Below are 25,360 nucleotides of genomic sequence, written 5' to 3'. Positions count from 1 at the left end.
ACTGCAATTAATTTTATCATAGATCTATAATAACAAGATGGGGCACTTGGCTAACTGCAGCTTTCTATTGAGGACATAAAAAATATTGTTGCAAACTTAAAGTGATTGACTTGATGCAATATCTATTAAAATTATTAAAAAAGCTAAAAAGGTTTTTTCAAACATCAATTTAAGAAGGGAACTTATACGGAATCTTACCACAACGCACCACACAGATGACGAATCGGCAAAAGTTCTCGAGAATACAAACTTTAACTTCAGTGGACGTGGAGAGGTCGTTCTCAACACACAAACGAGTTTTTGATAAGTCCAGAATTCGTTTAACCCCGCAAAATATAGAAAAAAAAAAGATCCATTCTTACTACCATTTTAAGGATGAACATGAAATTGTAATAAATGATGATTATGATACACTGATTCCATCAGAGAATTTAGAAGTGCCGAATAATATTAAATTGACATTTTTGTTATTGTTGCTTAAAGTATTTATTTTAATTTATTTTGTTTACTAATAGTTGTGTTTTTAGTATTTTTAAATACATACAAGTTAATATGTACTTATCCACTTTGACTTTGACTTCGAATAAAATATTTTAACATAATGGCGACTCCGTGGATTCTAGAACCACGGCGAGCGTCAAAAAGTCCCAAGCCTACTTATAATATATACATAAATAAAGACAAAACATATAGAGCTTGTACATACATTATGAACCTTTCATTCTGCTAGCAAAGAAACCACGTAAAGATTTTTTTCCCCTCACCAGCTCGGAAAGCCGTCTTATCCTTTAAAACAAGCGGGGAAAAACGCATTTTATCCACTAGTGGGGAAAGTAATTTAACCTTGGATGGAGCGTGTTTAAGTAGCTTTTGACAGATAACAAAACGTAAAACGCTCATAATAATGGTTCGTTCGATATTAATTATCATCAAATAAATGGTTTGAGAATTTAATAAAAAATGCCAAATTTAGCTTTATTTAATGATTTTAAGTCATAAACCTTAAATTCCATAAGAAACATTTGTTTTTTTTAATGATGTAGAATGTAATTCTGAACGCACAAGTTGAGTCGATGCAATTTCAAAACGCATCGTCAGAAATGTCAACATTGTCAACAAAAATTTCCTCACCGACTCCGACACGTAAAAATACACAACTTCCAGAGTTTTCTGTTATAATATCGTATTATCGTAAAAAAATGAGTGATTCCAGTGATAAAGATGATCTAACGCCTGTGGATGTTGCACTTTCCTCGCTATAGTGAGGGGAAAAGTTTTGTGTTACACACGGGTGCAAATGTATTTTACTTCACGTGTGTTGAAACACTCGCGGGTAAAATACAACTTTGCATCCTTGTATAACAAATAACTATTAAAATGCAAACTTATTTGCATTTTTGATGATGTAGGGAAGTGTTCCATTATTCTTATTAGTTTATTTTATTTTATTATTCTACATGGCATTGCATTTTTCTATATCTACTGTTTTTTTTAGAAATTGACATTCCATGTACTAATTATCTTAGCAATGAATTTTGCAGCGCGAAATCACACACACACGATTCAATTCATGTATTATACTTAATATTTAAGTTTAAAGCATACTAGCCCCGATGCATATGTTTTCGTCTAGTCAGACCATTTTTTGAGGTTTTCACGTTTGTACAAAAATAATGTTTAAGTTTAAAAGCTACCTAGCTCTAAGTATATTGATGTGCATGGTAGGTTTTAATTAATTGTACTTTTTAACATTAGTATTTAAGTTTTTCTTTTGTTACTAACACCTCTATGGGCCACGCCTGAAAATAAATAATTATTTAATTTAATTTAATTTAATTTAAAAATCACTAACATTTAATGCTAATGCTAATGTAGTTTAATTTTATATGGTAATATTCTCCAATAACTAAATCCAAATACAAGAAATACCATTTGTACTTAAAGAAAAAAAAAAAACGATTTTTTATTTGACGGGTAGGAATATAACAGATGTGAAAAGGGCTATTACTAGGGAAAGCAACACGGCTCTACCAATGTACTGACAATTTTGTTTCGAGGCCATGCAAGCAGCAGTGCTATAGGAGAGGACAATATGATTTGGAGATCGTTTTTGAAAAGTACATTTTTTTAACAATAAGAGTCTCATGCAATTTTATTATACGATCAAAATAAACTAAATTAAACATTACTATTACGGTTCCCATTACTGGGTCATTTTATCTTCATGTGTAAAATAAAATTTTTAACATGCAGATACGTCTGCGAGCGATACTCCAAATTTTATATTAAAGGAAAAAATGGAAAAAGTTACACTTCCGGCAGGATTTGAACCCGCAACCTCCGCAATCCGTGCGTTGCTCTTAACCAATTGAGCTACGGAAGCCTACCAGAACCTTGCAAATCTTTCCATTCCTTCCCTTATATATACACGCCTTTGGGGTGGCGTAAAGCGACATCTACCGTAAGACGATCTTTTTAACGGCACCGGAGTCTCAAGTTGCATTGAGAATTCACCAGTAATAATGTGCTAACCCATACTAAAATCAATTTTTTTACATGCAGATACGTCTGCGTGCGATACTCCAAATTTTATATTAAAGGAAAAAATGGAAAAAGTTACACTTGCGAAAGCAACTTGAGACTCCGGTGCCGTTAAAAAGATGTAATCGTCTTACGGTAGATGTCGCTTTACGCCACCCCAAAGGCGTGTATACATAAGGGAAGGAATGGAAAAATTTGCAAGGTTCTGGTATGCTTCCGTAGCTCAATTGGTTAAGAGCAACGCACGGATTGTGTAAAATTTATTAGGATAAACAAAATTGTTGTGTGGAACTAGACGAACTAATTTGCATCGGGGCTAGTATAATATGCGAGTAAACACTATAATCAATGCTAATCTAATGCTAAGTGCACTCAATGTGTTATATTTAGGTATGTCAATTGATTGAGTTTGTTTATACTCGATTTACCTATAGTTTAATCTAGTACATAGTTACTATTACCCGTAGTAGTAATAGTAACTCTAAAGAAAACCTAGGTGTATAAATGTGTGTCTATCTGTGGCATAGTAAGGCTCAAACATAAAAAATGGTTTAGTATATGTTTTTTATTTTAAAATATTTAGATCAGTACGGTTTCACTCACTATTATTTTTAGTCGCTTTAATAGTGAGTGAAACCATACTGATCTAAATATTTTGAAATATGTCTCACGATAGTTTAAGTTCGATTGTTTTTTTTATTTTATTTATAACTATGCAGTTTCTAATACTTCATAAATACACAGTCCAGTACTCAGATGCCATTTAAGTAATACATCATCAGTGATAGAGTGAATTGACAACGTAAACCTTAATGCATTCATGATTTTCCAATGGTCATTTGCTACTTACTTATTTTATGTTATAGGTAAAACCGAAAAGACTGACAAAAGTAGGGTTAGCGGTTCGAGCAGTAAAGAAAGCGGTCCCCAGAGCGGGTGGGCGAGCTCCATGCCGGAAGAAATTCTCGTTAAGATCTTCGAATACATAGTGGCTTCACAGGGGACTTTGCCTTCTGTTATCAAGTAAGTAATTTTATATCTGGAGTTTTTGTTTTAACAAATGACATTCGGAATTCGGTTCTGCCTGATTTATCATGTTATTTTGTATGGACATTTTGATGGATTTGGTAAATAATATGAAGTACATACTATAGTTTGTGGGATTATGTTTTTTATATAACGGCGTCATACTGGAATATTGCTAGTACAAACAGCAACAAACAGTAACTGTCCACCGGGTGGACCTTATGCCTTTTGATATAAGGTTTACGAACTGTCAGTTAACAGTGTGTGTGGCCGATGGTACAGTATACATAAAAATAAGTATACATATACAGATGTAGATATAAAACATTTTTTTTTGTAGGGTGAAATGTGTAAAATCTAGAAATTGTTATACTTCTAGATGTTACACATTTGTAGAGAGTCGGTTTTTTGTCTAGAAGTCTTTTTTTTTAGAAATTTATTTTCGCTCATGTCATCTCGGACATGGGTATATTTAGTATCAGTGCATTCAGTATGATGTCCGGAACACAAATATATGAGATGACAAGCGCGAAAGTGGTGGGGGTATTTGCTGTGACGTCATAAAGTTTCTTACTTTTATTCTTTTAAACATACCATGTGGGGTACCAAATGAAAGGGCTTTGTGACTAGATCACAAATATATAACATACTGTAACATTTTCACTACATGGTCTAACAAATTATTAGATAACGTTAAAAAAAATCACAATCCACAGTTGACTTTGAACTGCTCTAAATTGAAAATTACTTAATGGATTATTCCAAAATACATACCCAGTGACTGTAAATATCCTCTGTATAATGTTATAAAATAATTAACCAGAGAGAAAAAGTACATCAAGTTGAATAACAGTATAATTTTCTGTTACATTAAACTTCAACTATTATTAAAACAATAAAAAACTGTTTACATATATTTTTGAAATGGTATTTTCACTAGCTTTCATTTGGTGCCCATATTGCTATAGTTAAAAAAAAAAAAACAATCCACCCTCCCATTTTTCATTAGCGGGCGCCCTTTTCATAATTTATATAGCCTTTGTCACTACCATAATTCTCTCGAATTCAACCACACCTCATATGTTAAAAACCGTCCAACCGTTTAGGTTTAGACTATAGGGCGTGCCAAATAAATGGACATATATATACATACCCACGCTCGAAATACATTACCCTCCTTCTGATGCAGTTGGGTAAAAATACCATTTTATACTATTGTTTACTGGAAACGTATTTTTACCCGACTGCATCAGAACGAGGGTAATGTTTTTCGAGCGTGGGTATGTATTTATTTGGCACGCCCTACAGCCCAGACGTCGCGTCCCATAAGAGGCACCGACCCTTCTGCCAAGGAACCAATGTAAGACCATCTGGCCTTTTGCCATCAGCCCGGCACAATCCCGGAGGCTCCAGGACACAGGGAACATTGGCTGAGACCAAAGCCCTGCGAACTACCTTATTTATCGTATGGTGACGCGAAAAACGCCCAGCGCACCTCTGACAACTAAGGCCATGGTGAACGTCCTCCTGAACCATGGCTCCACATATAATTAATTATTTTTTAACAATATATAGAGGATATTCCATATTGGAATAATCCATTCAGTAATTTTCAATTTAGGGCAGTTCAAAGTCAAGTGTGGATTGTGAAATATTTCAAAGTTCAAAGTTATTTATTTGCGAGAATCATGGTCAGGTATATGTGATGGACTTAAGAATAACATGGCTCAGCACAATTCACCATTTTAGTGGCATGCAAATTATTGATTATACAGTTTTAAATTAATTAATAATTTGTTAGACCAAGTAGTGAAAATGTTACAGTATGTTATATATTTGTGATCTACTCTCAAAGCCCTTTCATTTGGTACACAACATGGTACGTTTAAAAGAAAAACTTTGTACTGCCGACTTTATGACGTCACAGCAACTACCCCCACCACTTTTGCGCTTGTCATCTCATATATTTGTATTCAGGACATCATATTGAATGTACTGATACCAAATATACCCATGTCCGAGACGACACGACATGAGCGAAAAGTAACCTAAAGTCTGTTCAGCCAACCTACTAATGGTTTACTTTTACTAAACATGTTTTTAAAGCGGATGTAAGTGCGATTTTGAGAATTATGGTATTAACTTGTTAATATTATGTGTTAAGACAGTTTTCCTAAGACCTCATATCAGTTTTGTCTATTGCTATTTAAAATGTTTTAAGGAAAGTTGTTAGTCCTAAAATTAATAAGGCCCCTTACGGGAAAAGCCTCTTTCATCTTCGTAATTTTATAAATACCGGGTAATTTATATTTATTATGTGCATTTTATTATCGAATAGGTACCGTTGAAACGTTATTTATCACATTATAACGTGGGCATATATGTAATGTAATAAAGCTTGAATATTGCTCGTCGTTGATGTGAGTGTAAACTGTTTTCAGACTGGGTAAAGTGTGCAAGGTGTGGCACGCCGTCAGCCTCCGGCCGGAGCTCTGGAAGCAGGTGGACCTGGCGCAGTACACCAGCGAGAAACACAAAACCGATTACAGATTAGTTTCCCTCCTCGAAAATCGATTATCGCATTGCCAGAGTCTCAATATCGGTAAATATATTTTTAGCTCGGGCAGACAGAAACACTTTATTTAAAGTAAATTAACGTGTGTCAGTACAGTTTTACGTGGTACTTTATTCTGAATGTCGTATCAAAAAATATTTTTTTCATGTTTTAATCAATTTTGCATGAGTTTCCCCGACGTGGATATTTGAATACATCTTGCGATTTATATTTGTTTCGATTGTTTTTGTATTTATTTACAGGTCAGTTCATATTAAACGATTTATGCATTTGCATCACAGTTCTCTAAGCATTACATTATAAAAAAGACGAAGATGAACAGTTCGTCGATTGTATGCATAATAGACCGTTACTGCTGCCTTTACTACAGCTTGAAGAAGCACGATGCGCATGACCTGAAAATTGATCTGACCTGAAGTAGACACCCTATTTTTTTCTCAAATTAGGATAATTTTCAATGCAAGAAAATAACTCTTTAAAGTTAAGATAGATGTTGCAAGAACTCGCACGCGAGCTTATTAGTTTAGTTCCATTGCCGACTGAGGTACAGTCGCCATCAGATATATCAGAGCGGCCGAGGTGCTTATGAATATCTGAACACGCTTCTATTGTCAAGGCGTTAAGTGCGTGTTCAGGTATTTTTGAGCACCTCGGTCGCTCCGATATATCTGATGGCGACTGTACATATAACAAATTCCACTGATCGATCAAATACCGCATCATAACAAAGCTCGCATGCGAGTTCTCCACCGTCTCGGCCCTTAACTGCACTACATATGAACGTAACTTGCAGCCCAGTGGAAGGTTTGCAACATGTCGTGGGTGCTGGCGTGCCTGGTAGAGTACTGCCCGAACCTGGCCGAGCTCAGCGTGGCGGGCTGGAGCCGCCTCACGCCCGACCAGCTGTACGACCTCGCGCAAGGGCTGCCCAAGCTTCAGCGGTTGGATCTCTCACTTACGGTATGTACGAGGATTCTACAAATCTGGAGTTACGCTATTGTACGTCATTCTCGCTATAGTGTCATTTGTATTGGTTGATTTTTGTCTGGATTGGCTGCTTTATTTAATCGATCTAAAACGGAAACATCATAATCAAATGTCACTCAGAAGATGCGCCAGTGTTAGGAAAGCTTCCATTATAGCATTAGTCTTTTACCTTAATTCACAAAGTAAGGTCTCGTATTTAAACCTTGAAAGTATATTTGAATCAGTTTTCTTTTTACATATTTCGCAAATATTGACGGCAATCTAATGTCATGATGCTATTGAGCTCAGTGTCATAGCGTGAATTAATCTAGCCGTGGGCGAAATCGCGTCTGCGAGGCCCTTTTCTTTTCTTTCACTGTTCCAGAAGGGGCCTCACGCGAGGCCACCCTTGGGGCGCTAGGCCGTGGGCGACGGCCCACTTCGCCCACGAGCTACGCCACTGATTGAGCTGATCAGATGATAGAGCTGATTTTATCGCGTTATTAAGGGCCTACACACAATTAGACGTTACGACGACGTGCCGTGGCACGTTGCGGCGTCGTGTAACGTTGCGACGTCTTGACGTGCAAATCTACGGCGTGTAACGTAAAAAATCACGTCACGGTGTCGTGCCGTGGCACGTTGCCGCAACGTGCGACGTCACGACGTCGTGTCGCAGGCCGTCCATACGTTGCCGTCGAAATTTGAAAAATATGCTGCAGTTGATCAAGAGCCATGGACCGCACCAGCGGCGGCTGGTGATTCTATATTATGGGTGTTCACTATCACAGTAAAAAACTACACATTGAATTAACCGACACAAAATACGGTCATTGAACTCTCTTATAGAATTTCGCTATTACGAATATCTTGACGACCGATAGACGCTAACTGCAGTTCATTTTACAAATGGATTCTAGGTTGTGAATGTTGTTTTCAAATTTTATGGAAATATGTGCTAAATTGTTAACACATCGGTTTCGGTCCAAGCAAACTCACCGCACAGCCGTCGCCCGGCCCGCCCGCGCCCGCTCCAAACAAGACATATACTTAGGTACATACATGTACTTAGGTAGGTAACACGATAAACTAAAACACCTAGTTACTTTTATCACAGCGACATAACACAACCACGGTGTTTTTTCATATTGATCTTATTTAATGACATATAAGTTTTTGTTTTTGACGAACATTGTTACGAAAGTTCAAGGTTTTCCTTTTATATTGAACTCGAGTCGATTTTGTAAACTTTTTTCACATTCTCCCGTTAAATTCATTCATTTTAAACACCTCACAACAAACAAATTATGTGCACTTACTGCTTAAACTCTTGGTTAATTATTTATAATAAAAAAATGCCAAAATTCCATTCACGCGCGTACTTTAAAATTGACTACTAACTAAGGTCTGTTTACAAACAAGTGACAATATGGCGCACACAATGCGCGCGCATTCGACGAGAGGGCGCAAGGTCAAACGGGCTACGGAGCGCCGCTCCAATTTTACCTCTTTCTTCATAGAAAATCTTCTGTTTCACGTGCGGAACTGTAGCGAAACTTCTCTTTCGCTCTCATTGAATTTCCTATTGATTTTATGTACTAAATCTTTTTCATAGGTGCGCAATCCAAAGCGCTCCGCTTCGCGCGTTACCTATGATTCCTATGAAATTATAGGAGTAGGCCGAGTAGTATAGGCCGTCTATAAACTTATAATGAATAAAGGTAATTATTTAATTGGTATTGACTTTTGTACGATAGATCTTAAAGAGTAATATATTAATTAGGCACTATAATTTTATGGGAGTGCACTGCACAAGCGCTCCTTAGAGGAAGCCGCGCCTGGACCGCACCAGACTTGTCTTCATCCTGCTGCTATTAAGAAGTCGCCTAAAGAAGAGGCATAAACACAGAAAATACTGGGTCCATCTATTTCTTTCTATCATGAATATCGTCTATTCATCTATTGTCTATTGTTTTGTCCCATAACACGGGACATTCCTCCACTAGGGATATTAATTGATCGACATCAATTTCATGTGTCATTTTCCTTTACCTGTTGAACATCAAATGGCGCCGGCTCAGGATTATAACGTTAGTTTTAACGTCACGACATCGTGACGTCGCACGTTGTGGCAACGTGCCACGGCACAACGCCGTGACGTGATTTTTTACGTTACACGCCGTAGATTTTTGCACGTCACGACGTCGCAACGTTACATGACGCCGCAACGTGCCACGGCACGTCGTCGTTACGTCTTAAGTTAAGTTACAAATACAAATTGGTCACACTATACTAGTCGCAATACCAATTGGCGACTGAAGTCGTATTGCTATCACTTTCATGCTTGTTCACGCTATTGAAAGGGATTGCATTATAACTTCAGTCGCCACTTGGTACTGCGACTACTATAAACCGTGTCAATTGTAAGTAATCGCAGCGCAGCTCTGTTGAAAAAGCAGCCGTATTCTCTATACAATAAAATCGCTTTCAGCTCTTAGTTCGTGGCACTGTTGCTGCTATCGTCCCTCCCACTAGCGTAGATGAGGGACGCGGCCGCGAGAAACTAGAAACTCATCGACATGTGTATCCTGCCTATCCTAACCTATGGTGCTCAAACATTTAAAGTCCAAACTCAAGGTTTGCCAGCGAGCGATGGAGCGCAGTATACTAGGTGTTCGCAGAACTGATAGAATCAGAAACACGGAACTGCGCTCCAGAACTCGAGTTGTAGATGTAGGTGACCAGACCGCTAAGCTTAAGTGGGACTGGGCTGGGCATGTCTGCCGCATGCACCCTGAAAGGTGGGCCAAAATGGTTACCGAGTGGGACCCACGGAACACCATAGATGGTGCTGGCCGGGGTGCAGGCAGGCCGAAAAGGAGATGGCAGGACGACTTGGACGCATTTTATCCGGATTGGCGGGACACTACAAACGACAGGGTCGAGTGGAGGAAACGAGGGGAGGCCTTTGCCCAGCAGTAGGACACTAAATTAAGCTAGTAAAAAAAAATACATATTACTGAGAAATTTCGAAATTTTTCCATGTGGATATTTCGCAATTTTGGAAACTTCCGACGGCACAGCAGTAACTAGGACATAACACAACAAAAACTGTTCCTTTCTAGAGCCTATTTCTTCCAAATGGGTCAACAAAAAATTATGAAAAAATAATAATATGAATCTTCAGTCTATGTACAACAATTGTAACATTTGACTTTATTCCTAAAAATTTATAGTTTCACCGTAAAAAAATAATACGACAGGTCATTTTGCGGCTAATTTTGCTTATTTCTACTAAACGGCTTAATCGATTAAAGTTATTTTTAAACTAACAAAAATGTTTTAACATGTTCTACAAATACAACGTAGCTTTTTCTAATCAATTAATATTTTTTATGAAATCGATCATTTTTCCACATTTCGTGCTTATGCAGCTTGAAAAAGGCACGGCCGGCCGGCAGTCGTGTGCCAGCTTTGTATAGCCCAAGTAGTATAGCGCTGATTTGGTTGTAACGCACGATAGCGCGCGCAACACGAGTGTTTCGCGGTCTATTATTACGAATGTAATGATAAAATCCCCACTTATGTTTGAGAAAACTTCACTTGAAATAAAAAATAACAAAAATGTTTTCTAACAGACATATGGGTCAAAGTGGTCAAACACATATCCAAACTAGTGTGTTCTTCCAAACTGTATAGTTGTCTCTCCTGTGGGGTGGGCATTAAATAGTTAACAACTTGTGGGCATGTAGGTAATGATTTTATCATACTTATCCAAATAAAATGAGTATCTTTTCATGTGGATAAGGGTTAAATAAAAAATTAACCTTTATAGCTTTAAACTTTTGGGTATGTCTACAGGAAAGGCGCGAACACAGTTTTGTTTTACACCCAGATATTGTCATTCAAGTTATACCTTTTTAATAATGTTCAATTTCTAAACAATAAATAATTGGTTTAACATTAGCTACCTATTACGTTGTATGAATAGTTTGTTTTAGTTATAAAATTGACATGAAGTCCTTAATTGTAACATTTGTGTTTGAATAATAAATATCAAGCTTTTTAGTTTAAAAATAAATGTAATCGATTAAAAAATAGAAAATTGGCCTCTTATTTTTATTTACGGAAATATAATAAGTTATAGGAAAAAATCAAACTTTACCACCACCGCAACGATCTTCAAAGAATATGGTGCAGCCTGAGACGCGCGGGTAAATTCGTATTTTACAGATGTTTTGTGGAATATTGCCATTGCGACCGTAATAATAAGCTGCGAAACATTGTAACGCTCAATAAAGCGCCGTTCATTAAACTTTTAGGTCTTTCCTCGCAATTTTTTGATAAAACTACTATACCTATATATGTCATATTTCGGTCGGCATAGCATTTTCTAACCTTGTGTTTATAAAATGGCATCACATCGCTCGTCTGTTTATATCACGCTCGGCCGGCAAATAGGTCAAACACATTTTAGAAAAAAGGTCACTTCTGTGGACGATATTATAAAAGTTACGGTACATACATACATATGTACGACAAAATATCTGCAAAATATACACAAATACGAGTATAGCGCCAACTGCGCGCCTCGGGGCTGTATCTTATTCTTTGAACCTCGTGGCGGTGTAGCGATACAAAATTCACGTACGATCGCAGTGAGCGGGATAAGCGGGTGAAGCGGGTACATTTGCCGAGACGTTCAAGGCCAAATGGCCGACTAGCGTCTTAATAACCTGCAAAATTGTAGTATTCCTGACCTTTCTTCGTTAACTTGCGGTGGTAAAACAAGAAAAACATTTAAGATTTTTATGGTATCTCCACTGGATGGCAACTTCTATTGTAAATATTTATGTGTGGGTATTGTTCAAGTAAAAGAGAGGATAGGAGTGAAACATATGAATGCCACTGAGATTTATTTTCCAAAATAGTATATTAAGGTTGTAATGTTTGTTTGTAGTCGGAGACGGGCGGTTCGAGCACATGTCTCTCGGCGGGGTCGATGGCGCGCCTGGCCGCCAACTTCGGCGAGCGCTTCACACACCTCACGCTGGCCAACAACAAGTTCACGGCGCTGCCTCAGATACTCTCCTCTATCGCGGTACTTGTAACTCTATCAAATAACCGGGGATACAATTCATGCAATGGCAAACCTTTTGCCATCAATGCATAATCCTGTTCGATCGATTATGTCAGATCGTGTCACAGTGCTCATTTGCTGCTGATACTTTGACAGCTTCAAAAGCGGTCAACGGCTTTCGGCTCGACCGTATCTTATATAATAATATAAATAATACATCATCGTGTAACGCACGCATTGGTTTACAGGCGCACTGTCCGAATCTAGAAGTGTTGGATATCTCGGGCGCGCGAGCTACCTCGCACCCGGCGGCAGTGCCTCTGGAGGCGTTGCAGAAGGGCTGCCCCAAGATGAGGGTGTTCAGGGCCGCGAACTCGCAGCTAGTACTGGCCTCTACTACTACGTCGCAACAGGTGTGTAGTCAATTAGGATGACGGGAATGATATAACATACAAGTGTTACTCGTAGATATCTCGGGCGCGTCCCGCGTCGCACCTCGCATAATTGCCACTAAAAATGTATCCTCACGCGTTGCACAAGGGTTGCTCCAAGTATTTTGGTCCTACTTTTCTTTTGAACACAGAACTCAGGTTTTTGAACACGCACAAACAAGTGAGTCGAACCTGAATGTTTTATTGCCATGGTATTTGTATAGTTAACAGCCAAAGTAGCTATAGGTTTTCAAAATAAATTCTTATTCTCAGAACAACAAAGTAGCAAATGATTTTAATAAAACATTAGTTTAGAGCAACTTAGGCTTTCCATGATGGGTATAATGAATTAACATATCGAGGTTAGTTAGAATCAGAACTCATATTTTCAGACAATTATAGATCTAATACGTATTTACGCAATTCATAGTTTCAGGACACATCAATAATATTCGATAAGTGGTTATGTGATATGTTTTGTTGAACAAGATGGAGTGTGTCGGGTGGACGTTGCTGGAGGAGCTGTCGATCGCGGCGGAGGCGGCGACAGAGCGCGTGGGCGTGGGCGAGTACCGGCTCGGCGACGAGGCGCTGGCGCGGCTAGTGCGCGCCGCCACGCGCCTGCGGCTGCTCGACCTGCGCGGCCTGCACCGCCTGTCCGACTCGGGGCTGGTGCGCGTGCCGGCCTGGGACCTGCAGCACCTGTTCCTGGGCGGTCAGTACCAACTGAGTAAACCACTCTCCACTAGTTACTTATGCTGGGCATTGTGCCTATTTTGAGTGAATAACGAAGTAGCGCTACTCTAACCACCCCAACTCTTCCACGAACCTAGCAATGTCTTCAGGTTGCTAATTGCCTTCTTTAGTGGGCACGGGGACCCTAGGTATCTACTCCTATATACTTCTACCTGGTTGCAGTCTAAGAGAATATGTTTAGTTTTTTTCCTTGTACGCTCTGCACAAGGGGCTATCTATTTTACGTATATTTGTCGAGATGTCTGTTTAGTGTGTTATGTCCTGTAATTATTTCTACTATTTTCTGTAGTTGGTGTTTAGGTGTCTTCAGTAGTATTTTGGTCAGCTTGTACTTCAGTCCCAGTAGAATTTCTTTGATCTGCCATGTGTCCAGTTCATCCCAATTTTTTTGGTGTAAGTGTCTGTGAGTGAAGCGTGTAGCGTAGCGGTCGGGGACTTTAAACGTTCGTATATAAACAAAAGCAAACGTATGCGGCCGGTCTGAGTGAGCATGAGCACCGATAACTGTGCTGCTGATGAATTCGGACTGTACACTAATACGGATGGAGTGTTTTGTGTTCCGAACTGGCTGTTTACGCGCCATCGCCTGTTGAACATATTCAAAAGTGCTTGTTGCGAGGCCTACTTGAATAAAGAATATTTTGAATATTGAATCTTAAACCATTAGCATATTTTCTGCGGTGGTTAATACAGTGTCATTGAAATAATTGTAAAACTAATGATTGAATGTTAAAGAGCATCTTGACATCATAGTTGGTTGAAAGTGAGTTTACGCTAATGTTGCATGCTTAGGCATGTATGACGCACTTTTCACTGCCGAGTCAGTCTAAACTTAGCGTAGACGGACTTTTTAGTCTAGTAGCAAAACTATCATATATCATATACTATGGTTTCCGCTCATCTTCGACAGCTGGAGTCATTTTTACAAGCTTTTATTTAACTTGCAATGTATGTATGTTTAGATCAAATCTTGCAATCTAAATTAGACCCACTTCCCATCATTCGATTGAGCTGAAACTTTTAAAGTACATATGTAAGTCGGGTGACAATGTAATATTATGGTACTATCGAGGTGATCTGATGATGGACACAGGAGGTGGCCATAGGAACTCTGTTAATTGGAATTGTCTCAATGATTATTAGTTGCCTGTTAAAACAAAAGTACAATGAGCGATAAAAACTTGTATCAATAATGATGTTTGACAAAGAACTTATTTGGATATTAATATAAACTCCTCAATCCAGGTTGCAACGTAACCCGCAAGAGCAACTCGTGCCTGGAGCTAATCTGCGAGAAGTGGTCGCACAGCCTGCTCGAGCTCGACCTGTCGTGGGCGTCCGCCGAGCGCGTGCTCGACACGGCCGTCTGCGCGCTGGCCGACGCGCCGCACAGCAAGCTCAGGTACTTATAGCTGAGAGGCGAATGCACACATATACACGTATACACGGTGTTTGTATTGAATTCCGTTAACTTTACTCGTAGGGAAAAATAAATTATTGATAATTACAATACCGGTGTCTTTGAGAAACTTACTTAATTTAAGCTCACGAATAGAGTTAGACCGGCGACGGAATATAAATAGACATCACTCTCCATAGAAAAAACGCCTTCCAGAAATGACCCCAGCCACTGACACTGACAGCTATCCCTTCTCTATTAATATGTTTAGCTCACAAAAGGTTAATATATCTAGCTTTTAATTATATCCAATAAATAATTTCCCGCTTTAAAAAAAAGTTGTGATTGGTCAATATAAGTTTTGATTCATCATCATCATCATCATCATCATCATGTTAGCCGATAGACGTCCACTGCTGGACATAGGCCTCCCCCAAGGCTCGCCACTCCGACCGATCCTGTGCCGCTCGCATCCACCGAATTCCCGCGACCTTCACCAGGTCGTCGCTCCATCTCGTTGGAGGCCTACCGGCAGTTCGTCTTCCGGTACGCGGACGCCACTCCAGAACCTTCCGGCCCCACCGGCCATCAGTTCCGCGAGCAATGTTGGAAGTTTTGATTGGCTATAATAAAATTCTATGTGCCAAACCTCTTGCGCGGTGTTATAATATTTTGGCGCTGTCAAACCTTACAAGGATGATACTAACCAAGAGGGAACCAATTCCTATAATTATTATTTTGACGCGTATTTATTGTTAAGATTACGCAGGTCTTAACTTTATATTATGAGTATAACGGTACATTCAAAAGTTGAAATATAATATTAATGCGTATTTTAGAACAGTGTCAGTACATACAGACTTTTAGAAAAGGCCGATTGCACAAAAACTTGTAATTAATAATATTAGCGGAAGTCTCTTTTCAATTCCATTGATTAGAAAGAGACCTTAGCTAATATTATTAGTATTTATTAGTTACAAGTTGTTATGCAATCGGCCCCAGGGCCGTGTTGCATAATAAACTACAACTAATATTACAAGCGGAACTCCTTTTCTAATAAGTGGAATTAGAAAAGGAGTTTCGCTTGTAATATTAGTCTCATTGTAATCACTTTCTTTGAAATGTACGCTACAAATTCGCGTGGTTGGGCTAGGGAATAAATTTGGTTCCTGCCTCTCTAAAGTAACAGCATCTGTCCAAAGAATTTTCTGTTCCGGGTCCTTCGGGAAACTAGAATAAATAAAACAGGAAGTTTACCGGTAAGAAATTTGCACCGTTCTTCATACATACATACATTTACATAAAAACAAATAATCGAAGTTGCTTGTTGCTTTAAAATAAAATAAATAGCCAACTTTGACATAGATATGTTGCATAACGCTATCTCCATTCTGCCACCCCGTATCAAAAAGGCATACGTCATTATGAAACTAGTAAGTATAGAGTTACGACATTTGGTTTAGCGTACTAGAGTCTTCAACAGTCTGCTAATTTAAATAATTATTTATCGTGTTTAGGAATTAAACTTACACAAACCGATTAATCCCATCCTTTTTCTTGTGTTTTATTGAATTGTTGCGGCACCATTTTACCGCACAAGAAGGCATTTAATGTGGCTTTCTGAAGAATTAATAATTTTATATGGGCTGACATGTAATGCCACAGAAGGCCTCTGTAGTACTAAAGCTGTCAAATTCCGCGCAGCACAGTAGCCGTGGGGTCATTTCTGAGCTCAAGTCAGTCTTCTATAGTTATTCTACTTCGTTAGGTTAGACCAAGAAAAGTCTGCAGAGATTTTGACAGCACACGCAGTGCCGGTGTTATTTATACGTTATAAATTCATAGAAGTATGACGATTAAAATAACACCTGCACTGCGCGTGTTATCAAAATCTTTGCAGACTTTTCTTGGTTTGATTACATCCTTGACACGGTGTTTAATTCTTAATTTAAAATAACGCTGACAGTTTCATAGTCTATATGTGACTATTGTTGTGTATGTGAGGCATCTCCATCGTGCATTACCTATAACGTTTACGTTAAAATAAACTCTATGTATTATACCGTATGTACCATTACAAATCTTAACATGATAATTTTATTCCCACAGAATTTTAAACTTGTGCGGGTCATCTGTATCGTTAGAACCTGTGAAAAAGATTCTAATGCGGTGTCCGGACCTGGAGTCGCTGAACCTGGCGGCGTGCCGCGCCCTGCCGCGCGGCATGAAGCGTCTCTACACTGGCAAGGAGCTGCAGGACCTCAAGGACAGCTTCGACCCCGCCAAGGCCAAAACCAAGGAAGACTCCGACAAAGAGGATGACGACGCCCCGAGCAAAAAAGACAAAAAGTGTCAATACGTCTCTAAATCGGAGTCCGCCAAGTCGCCCAATCGCGACGATGACGAAAAGTCCGCTGCCAAAGTAGAAGCCAAGTCACCTGACAAGTCTTCCTCGAGTGTTTTCCAGGAACCTAAAAGCATATCCGATACCACCGTCATATCTGATAAGAAACTTACCGAAGTATCGACGAAATATTCCCCAGATTCTAAGGCGGAGTCTTCCACTAACAAAGATGCCGTGGACACTCCCGTCCACACTCCAGAAGGCAAACATTCTACGAGAGAGCCAACTCCGAAACTTCTCAGTCCCATCGTACAGTCCAAACCCGATTCCTCTTCCACTCCGAGATCTGATTCGGCCAAAACTGATCTCGGCAGCCCCCACTTCAGTCCCGTGCCAAAACCCGATAGTCAAGTGCAAAATAGTCCCGAAGTATTATCAGAATCCTTCAAAAGCAACTCCTGGAACCTGGGACAGTTTAAAACGACCCCAACACACAGATCTGAAGCTAGTCCTCTCAATCGCTTAGATAGCCACAGCAGAGTGAAAGCTAGTAAAGTTATAGAACAATGTAGCCCAACAACGTCATTAGAAAATAAACTTAGTCCGGAAGTCGTGGGAGCCAAGCAGGACATAAAGAATCCTAATAGTTGGAATTATGGCAATTACAGTCCAATGACCAGGCAGGATAGTCAGTTCCCATCTCAGAAGAGCCCATATTCCGCGCAACCGAGTCCGGCGCAACCCAGCCCGTACTCTGCTCAGCCTAGTCCGTACTCCACTCAACAAAGTCCATACTCCTCCCAACCTAGTCCTTATTCCGCCCAGCCTAGTCCTGACACCAGCCAAATGGTGAAATCAGACATACCTAAATCCGGAGCTTGGAACGCTGGCAATTACAGCCCGATGCCGAAGCACCACGCCCCGTTTTCGCCTCATCCGTCGACCCACACGAGCCCGGATCCCGGCTTAGGAGTTAAAAGTGACTCCATAAGAAGTAATCCCAATAAAACACCCGGTCAATATAGCCCTATGTCGCGGCAAGATCGATTGCACCAGAGTCCGTACTCCCCGCGACCCAGCGCGGAAAATGTCGCTTACAACAACAAAAAGAGCCCCGGTGTTGGCGGCTACAGTCCCATGATGCGGGCAGACTGCCACCTACCGAGCCCTGATGGCGGGCAAAGCTCGAGGCCGACAATTGGCCGGACGCAGGACATGTATGGACGGCAAGCGGCAAAGCTGCCGGACATGATGGCCGGTGGTGGCACGGAGCTGGCCGGCGCGTGGGGCCTGGACAGGTTCAGCCAGCTGGGCAACCCGAGCATGGAGTCGTTGGTGTGGGGCGCCGGCGGCTCGTACTCCGCGGAGTCGACGCACGCCGCGCCGCGCCTCGACAACATTCCCCCCATGCTGAACACGCCGCCCCCGCAGGCGTGGCCCGGCCTGCCCTCGTTCACCTCTAGTGCGCGGAGACCCAATAACGATATGAGTGACCCGTGGACATTAGGTCAGTTTCGTGTGGAGCCTCCTCACCAAGTGCACAATACGTTTGTAGAACAGAACGTGTCGTTCGACTCGCTGAGTGCGCCGCACGCGCTACCGCACCTGCCGCAGAGCTACCTGGGCGATGGCTTCTCGGGCTCGCGTCTCGAATGACGCCCGGCCGCGCACCTCACCGCATTCACTGCACCGTATGTATACACCTTGAACAATTATCTTGTAGAGATTGTATATAAGATTATCTTTTTTAGATGTAGCATTAACAAGCGTAGGTTTGCATTAAAATTATTATTATTATTATTTTGCAGCCTATGATAGAAAGATGAGAGCTGAATATTATATAGTTAATTCATCCATCTTAGAAGTTGGATTATACACTGAGCTAGATTTTAGAGTGATTCTTTCTTACGATACCAAACAATTTTCATACCATTTAAGAGACCAAGATGATATTCTGCTTTCCTGATGCAACATCATGTTTTCGTGGAGGCAATAAGTTTTTACAATCTGCAGGTACAGATATTTTGCCTTTGATTAATTACATCGGATAGCACATCGTAGAGGAGTTATATATATATATGTATATGTATACATAAATGTTACATTGGCGTATATATTGTCAAGGCCTTGTTATTCGGGGAGCCACATGTTTTACAAATATACCTCAGTAGATTATGAAATAGTGATCTTTATAGTGAGTATAATACAACCGATTATTTGATGCAGAGGTTTGAATCCTCAGTTCAAACTACTACTGGCTGCAAGAGAGGGTTGTACTGAACCGTCTGATGTAAGTAACGCGCGTTAATAGTTAACCTTATACTATCAAGGCTCAGTTCCCTGAAGCTAAACATCTTTTTGAGTTGTGTTGAACTCTATACACTTTTGTAAACATGCCTCTCGTTCCGCTCCTAATATTGCAGCGTCTGAGTACTTATGTCGCCTCGAAAAGCATCCATTTGTCCCGTGAATCTAAACATTATACATAGGCTAAGTGTTGTTTCTCTCCTATTTTCTTAATATTCTATGATTGTTGATCAAAACTGTGTGGTACTTACCGGTCCAACTTACGCAGACACGTATGCATGTAGAAATCTTTAAAATTTCACGGGACAAATGGCTGCTGCTTATTATAACTCACTTGAGGCTTCCTATTTTCATCAACTTGGTCTTACAATTTTATATATTTTTTAATCTGTAACAGTATGTACCTATACTCGATAACATGCAATAATAATGAACATTCCTTTTGTATAAAATATTAAACAGTCTTCAGATTGCAAAATATTATCTGTATACAAAAAATATTTGTATTATTATTATGTTTTAGATAATTGTTTAAGTTGTTTTGTGTTACTTCTTCAAAACACCATATCAGAAATTTTCTATTTTTTAAATATGTATATCATACTTATTTATGGTAGAACATTACTCTGGTTATAGGAAATAGTACAATATCACAAAGCTCACATTCTCATTCTTAATGAAGCTGTATTGTTTGTCGAACAGAAGGTCGGAAGTGGAAAATAAGAAAGTATTTTATTCGACATACCGACATACAGATAAAATTGGTCAAATTGGTCACGCAGCGTTCTTAAAACTATCTAAGCTGACTTTAACCTCTTGCCCAAAGAACTCCCAATTTAACAAAGTAACTGTCAAAGTTTGGTTTTTGTAATGGTTTCATAAAATGACCGCCCATCTCATGTTACAACGCTTTAGTGTAGCATTCACGGCATCGTTAGAGCAGCTATTAGTTATCGTAAGGTGTTTGTCACGGATTTATAAGAGAAACGCTAGGACATATCTGCAGTAAATAAGGTTATTAAGTGGGATCGGGTGAGTGATGGCCTTGTGACAAAGAACTGTCAATCGTTCGATTCGTTCGATGCCTTCATCGCATTGATAGGTTTAGCACGAGGAATAATACTTTTAGAAAAAGGCGATTAGTTTATCCGGCGCGCGAGATAAGGTCGCGCCGCACGAGTGCTATAAGTATACAGAACAGACCTCGCTAGCCTTGAGTCAACTAAGCTGTGTTTTTATATCCTAGATACTAAAATGACAGTTCGCCTGGCCAATTTAATAAAATTCTGCTTTTGAACCAATTTTGCACTATTCTGGACAAATTGGAGCAAACTTCGTCAGGCGCGGCATCGCGAATTAAGATGAGTCAACTGTTAAATAACAGGTAGATAATTATGTGCGTGTTATACTATGTAGTGTGTACTCTTCCGCTGTATTCTCCTTGACACATGCCAACACATGCCATCGCTCGCCTAAGGTATTAGGCGAGCGATTTCAATTGGTCATCACTAATTCGCCATATTTTTTTATGCTATGAGACCTCAACACAATATAATGTTTCAACCTGTCAGTAAACTACATAAAGTAGCATTTTCACTGACTGAATAGGAAATTCAACTTAGGTACTGATGTTTGGTTCAATGGATTGCTATTTTTATTGCGGGGATTAAACCTACTTAACTGTCACTAGTTAGGCATGACCGCATGATATTGCATATCGAGTTCTTCAAACGCTATGCCACAGCAAACTCGTATGACTTGACCGCTTGTTTACGATTGTACGTTCACTGAATATGTCCAGCTCGGAAGGTGACCTAAACTGAATATTGTTATATTTGTTATGCATTTCGCGTGATGAAATTTAATATCTGTGTTCCGAATAGTTCCGACTATGGTCGAGTATGCGTTACCTACGCCCAATTGCCTGGCGACCCATATAGAAGACGGTATTGACTAAGCCTTATTACTAAGGCTTGATTTGTTAACAGTTGCTGTATTTGTTGTGTATATCCTTAATGACCGCACGTGGAAGTTAGGTTAATCCATACTAATATTATAAATGCGAAAGTCGTCTGTCTGTCTGTGTGTTCCCTCTTCACGCTTAAACCGCTGAATTGATTTAGATGAAATTTGGCATAGAGATAGCTTGAGTCCCTGAGAAGGACATAGGATAGTTTTTATCCCGAAAATCATCCCTTAAGAAAGTAAAAAGCGGGGTGGAATTGAGATAATTAATGAAGTGTCTGCTAATTTGTGTGCATAATATGCTCAAATTGAATAATTGCTATAAGATTTTCTCCAGGCGCTATTCTTACTCTAGCTGGGGTTACTAAGTCCACGCAGACGAAGTCGCGGGCAAAAGCTAGTACGTAATATGGTAAAAATTGTTACTTAAATACGCTAGCCTCGTGCCGCCCAATGTACATTACGGAGTACATTCTGTTTCAATAGAGTTTCGACTCGGTTTCAATCATGTTTCAATAGTTCTCATAAAAAATTCGAACAAATGAAATTCAACCCAATTAAAAACACAACTAGATTCAAATTTCCATTGCAAAATTTTTGTATGGTGGGCGGTACGAGGCTAGGGCTCGTCCCTTAGGCTAAAGCAATTTACACAAAGTAACTGCCATTCGCCCTTTAGTCGGCATACAAATATGAAAGCAATAAAATTTTGTTCATTCAGATTGCTAAGCAAGTATTGTTGCGCGAAAGACTTGTTTGGCACCGCCATATATACGCGCGGCGATAGCACTATATAGAAGCATAGAACTTATTTACATTTCTTCGCGTTACAAGATATAGATGTATATTCTGTTTTTTTTATTCCGTAGACTAAAATGACATTTCATGTGGTACTAAGAAATGTCATGTCTTACACATGAAACGTCATTTTAGTCTACGGAATAAAAAACAGACCTTAGTTAATTCTAAGTACTGCCATTACACCAGTAATGTATCACGTTAATGTAGAATTTAATTTTTTGCCGAACAATAAAGGTTGCCTTATATTCTATTTAGAAATACCCTTACAGGAGTTACATGACGCCGAAAATGTTTTCCTTTCAACATGCAATTTTGTAAGATATGTACTTTCCGCCAGTGCACAAATAAGTATAATAATCATTTTCTGCACTTTGATTGTATTGCCACTGCAATGTATGAGCAATCACAGCTACGCCGGTTTTGGACCCTGTGATCAAAATTGTGATGTATTTTTTACATTTTACTCTTTTATGCACATACAATCAATTAATTAATGAAATTGTAATGCTTTGTATTATTTACTTTACTTTCTTAATTTCTATTAGTTATCAATTGTAAAATATCATCTATCTATTAATATTATTTTTATCGAAATAAAAGAAGCATCAAGACAATTATTGTCGTGTTACTTAATACGAGATTAATTAAACTTAAAATCAATGAACTTGTTTTATAATAAAATAAATAAGCCTTGTTCTATAAGGACTGGAGACAGCCAGCGCGGTATTTCCTTTTTATTGTAAGTAGGCTATATCGTACCTAGTAAAAGTCGTAGCTTTTTTGGTCTACTAATAGGTACCTACCCTACCTACTCAATATAACGACAGTTACGTCCATATGGCAATGTTTAGTCTACGCCTTTTTTACATTTCCACACGCTGCTAGTCCTCACAGGGAACTTATTATTTCCTATCTGCTTCTTGGCTATGCTATATACTAAATAGGCGTCAAATATCGAGCGATTTCATACAGCTTTATTATTAAAATACACGAATATGTCGGTTTATGGAAAGTGTAACGTTTTATTTTACCAACTGGTCTATTCTACTGAATAATAAGTAGGTGCATAGAGGAAAGCAGTGAATTAGTGAATCTTAACGTTGTAGCAATAAGACACCACGTTTTTTGTACCGCGGTCTTGTTCGTTAAATAAACACGACCTAGTAAAATTAGTTTACCTAGACTTAGGATCTTGGCATAATGAAGCGGGCATTCTGCTTCTACGTCGTTTTATTTCACATTATCCGTTACGCGTGAGGTGTCTCACAATAAACCAAAAAATGATAATATTACATTGTTTCCGTGAAAATAGTTTTCAGAAAGCTTTTACGGCCGTATTTGTGGTGGATCTACGTATCATGTCGCCTGATTATTGTCTCGGCTTTTATTCCGCCAAGTTGTTCATAAACGCGATAATATTACAAGTGTAAAAGACAAGCTGAAAATAATTAATCAGTCGAGGTCGATGAAGTAAACTACTGAAAACCCCGTTCAAAGAATAATAAAGGCTGCATTTACAAACTTGCTCGCTGCGCGCCAGGATCTTGGTTGCGTATGTTTTATACCTATTTTTATATATTTATTTTTATTCACGAAGCAATATGATAATTTTATATTGTATGGGCAAATTATTAAGATGTATCGTTATCGTCGAATGAAAGATCAATTCATAAAGTTTACAATGTAATAATGATGCAAGCCAAGTACAAAGTGCTTTTATAAGTTAAATTACGGTTCATTGTAAGGTAAGGCGAGGCGCCAGAGCCCACTGGTATTCAGGCGTGGCAGTTGCGCTACTGTTAGTATGTAGATAATGTAATTCCGCATATTGTATCATTGTAATTAAAATCCTGACAACCACCAAATATTATTTCCACTACCCACATTAGCCTTATAAATGCCTAATGAGTAACTGAAAAAATATTTTATAATAAATAGTTTTATTAACTTATTACAAAATAAAGAATATTACCTATTATACATAGAATGTATAAAATATAATATTAGGTAAATTTTAATGTTAAATAATCGTGTAGGTACAAATAGTACCTATGTATAAAGTTGACTAATATTGTTTACTTGTAAGTTCTGTTATGTAGAGATTTTTGTTTGTAATATTGTTAAACTACTGCGTGGACTTCTTCCCAGGTGGTCCAATTTTTTATAACCTAACCAATAAAATATCGATGTGGTTGTACATTTACATTTTGAATAGAATGTGCTCTATTTACTGTACTTGTTTTGTTGCAATCCCTATCCCATCCTTTTACAATGTTTTATGTTGATTTGACCAGACCCCACCCACATGATCCTGTCTCGAGTCTGGAGCTATCGACAACAATATGGCAGCTACAAGTTACAACTAGTATCTTAACATGTTCGCTGTGGCAACTACGAGTAGCTTAACTCGTAATTAATCATAGTTCGCATGTTTACTTTGTTTTATGAACTTTGCATCCCGCAGTGAACGTGTTAAAATGAATGTAGGTACATATCTGCACCTCCAGCGGCGAGCGGGTAAACAAAAACCCAGCGGTGCTTGTAGCATGCCTCGAGCTTCACGAAGTTGTCTCACCAGTGTAGCCATTTATAAAGATTTATCGTAAGTATACAGCATTTCGCCCCCTAGAATAAGGCAATTTGCAGTTGTTTTTTTTTCCTACTCAGAATTTTCTACTTCAATACCTGGCAACACTATCTTGTACATTCAAGTTATTAAATATCGACACGACTTCCGGTTCGAACGCCATCTTGATAGCAGCCTCGTGATTAATTCCTTTGTTTTTTGCTCATTAATATTGTTTAAAGTGTAATATCGATAGCTTTATTATACAATAATCTAATGTGGTAGTGTGCAGTGAATGGAGAATTAATCTCAAAGCGTGTTTAACCACCATTTTGGAGTCAACGGCCGGTAGTCCACGTGCTTCTCGGAAAATCCAGCTATCGGTTTTACGAGACAACTACAACAACCACCGAACAGCGTCGTGCTCTAAGAGCATTTATTTTGTTCCTACCCTTTTACGTGACATTGGCTACGGGCAACACCACCCTCAAGTCCATCAAGAAAAAGAAATATCGACACGGTAAAAATGACAAAAATATGTATGGGGCATGGAACACTGCGTCCGATTCGCACGTCGCTCCGAAGTTTGAGCGAGACAACGCT

General features: G+C 39.1%; 1 protein-coding gene across 1 annotated transcript in view; it reads left to right on the top strand.

Moving 5' to 3' along the window:
* Positions 1 to 24,421, top strand: part of LOC134754619 (uncharacterized) — a 32,351-nt gene extending 7,930 nt beyond the window's left edge. The window contains exons 3-10 of the mRNA XM_063690949.1: positions 3,408 to 3,564; positions 6,009 to 6,169; positions 6,936 to 7,102; positions 12,069 to 12,209; positions 12,437 to 12,601; positions 13,109 to 13,334; positions 14,621 to 14,777; positions 16,884 to 24,421. Coding sequence (XP_063547019.1) covers positions 3,408 to 3,564; positions 6,009 to 6,169; positions 6,936 to 7,102; positions 12,069 to 12,209; positions 12,437 to 12,601; positions 13,109 to 13,334; positions 14,621 to 14,777; positions 16,884 to 18,774 — 3,065 coding nt within the window. The 3' untranslated portion in view covers positions 18,775 to 24,421. The remainder of the gene's footprint in view (positions 1 to 3,407; positions 3,565 to 6,008; positions 6,170 to 6,935; positions 7,103 to 12,068; positions 12,210 to 12,436; positions 12,602 to 13,108; positions 13,335 to 14,620; positions 14,778 to 16,883) is intronic.
* The last annotated feature ends 939 nt before the right edge of the window (positions 24,422 to 25,360 follow it).

The sequence above is a fragment of the Cydia strobilella genome, chromosome Z, assembly GCF_947568885.1.
Source record: "Cydia strobilella chromosome Z, ilCydStro3.1, whole genome shotgun sequence".
Taxonomy (NCBI): domain Eukaryota; kingdom Metazoa; phylum Arthropoda; class Insecta; order Lepidoptera; family Tortricidae; genus Cydia; species Cydia strobilella.
Note: the sequence above shows the minus strand (reverse complement) of the source record. Positions and strands in the feature narration are given on the sequence as shown.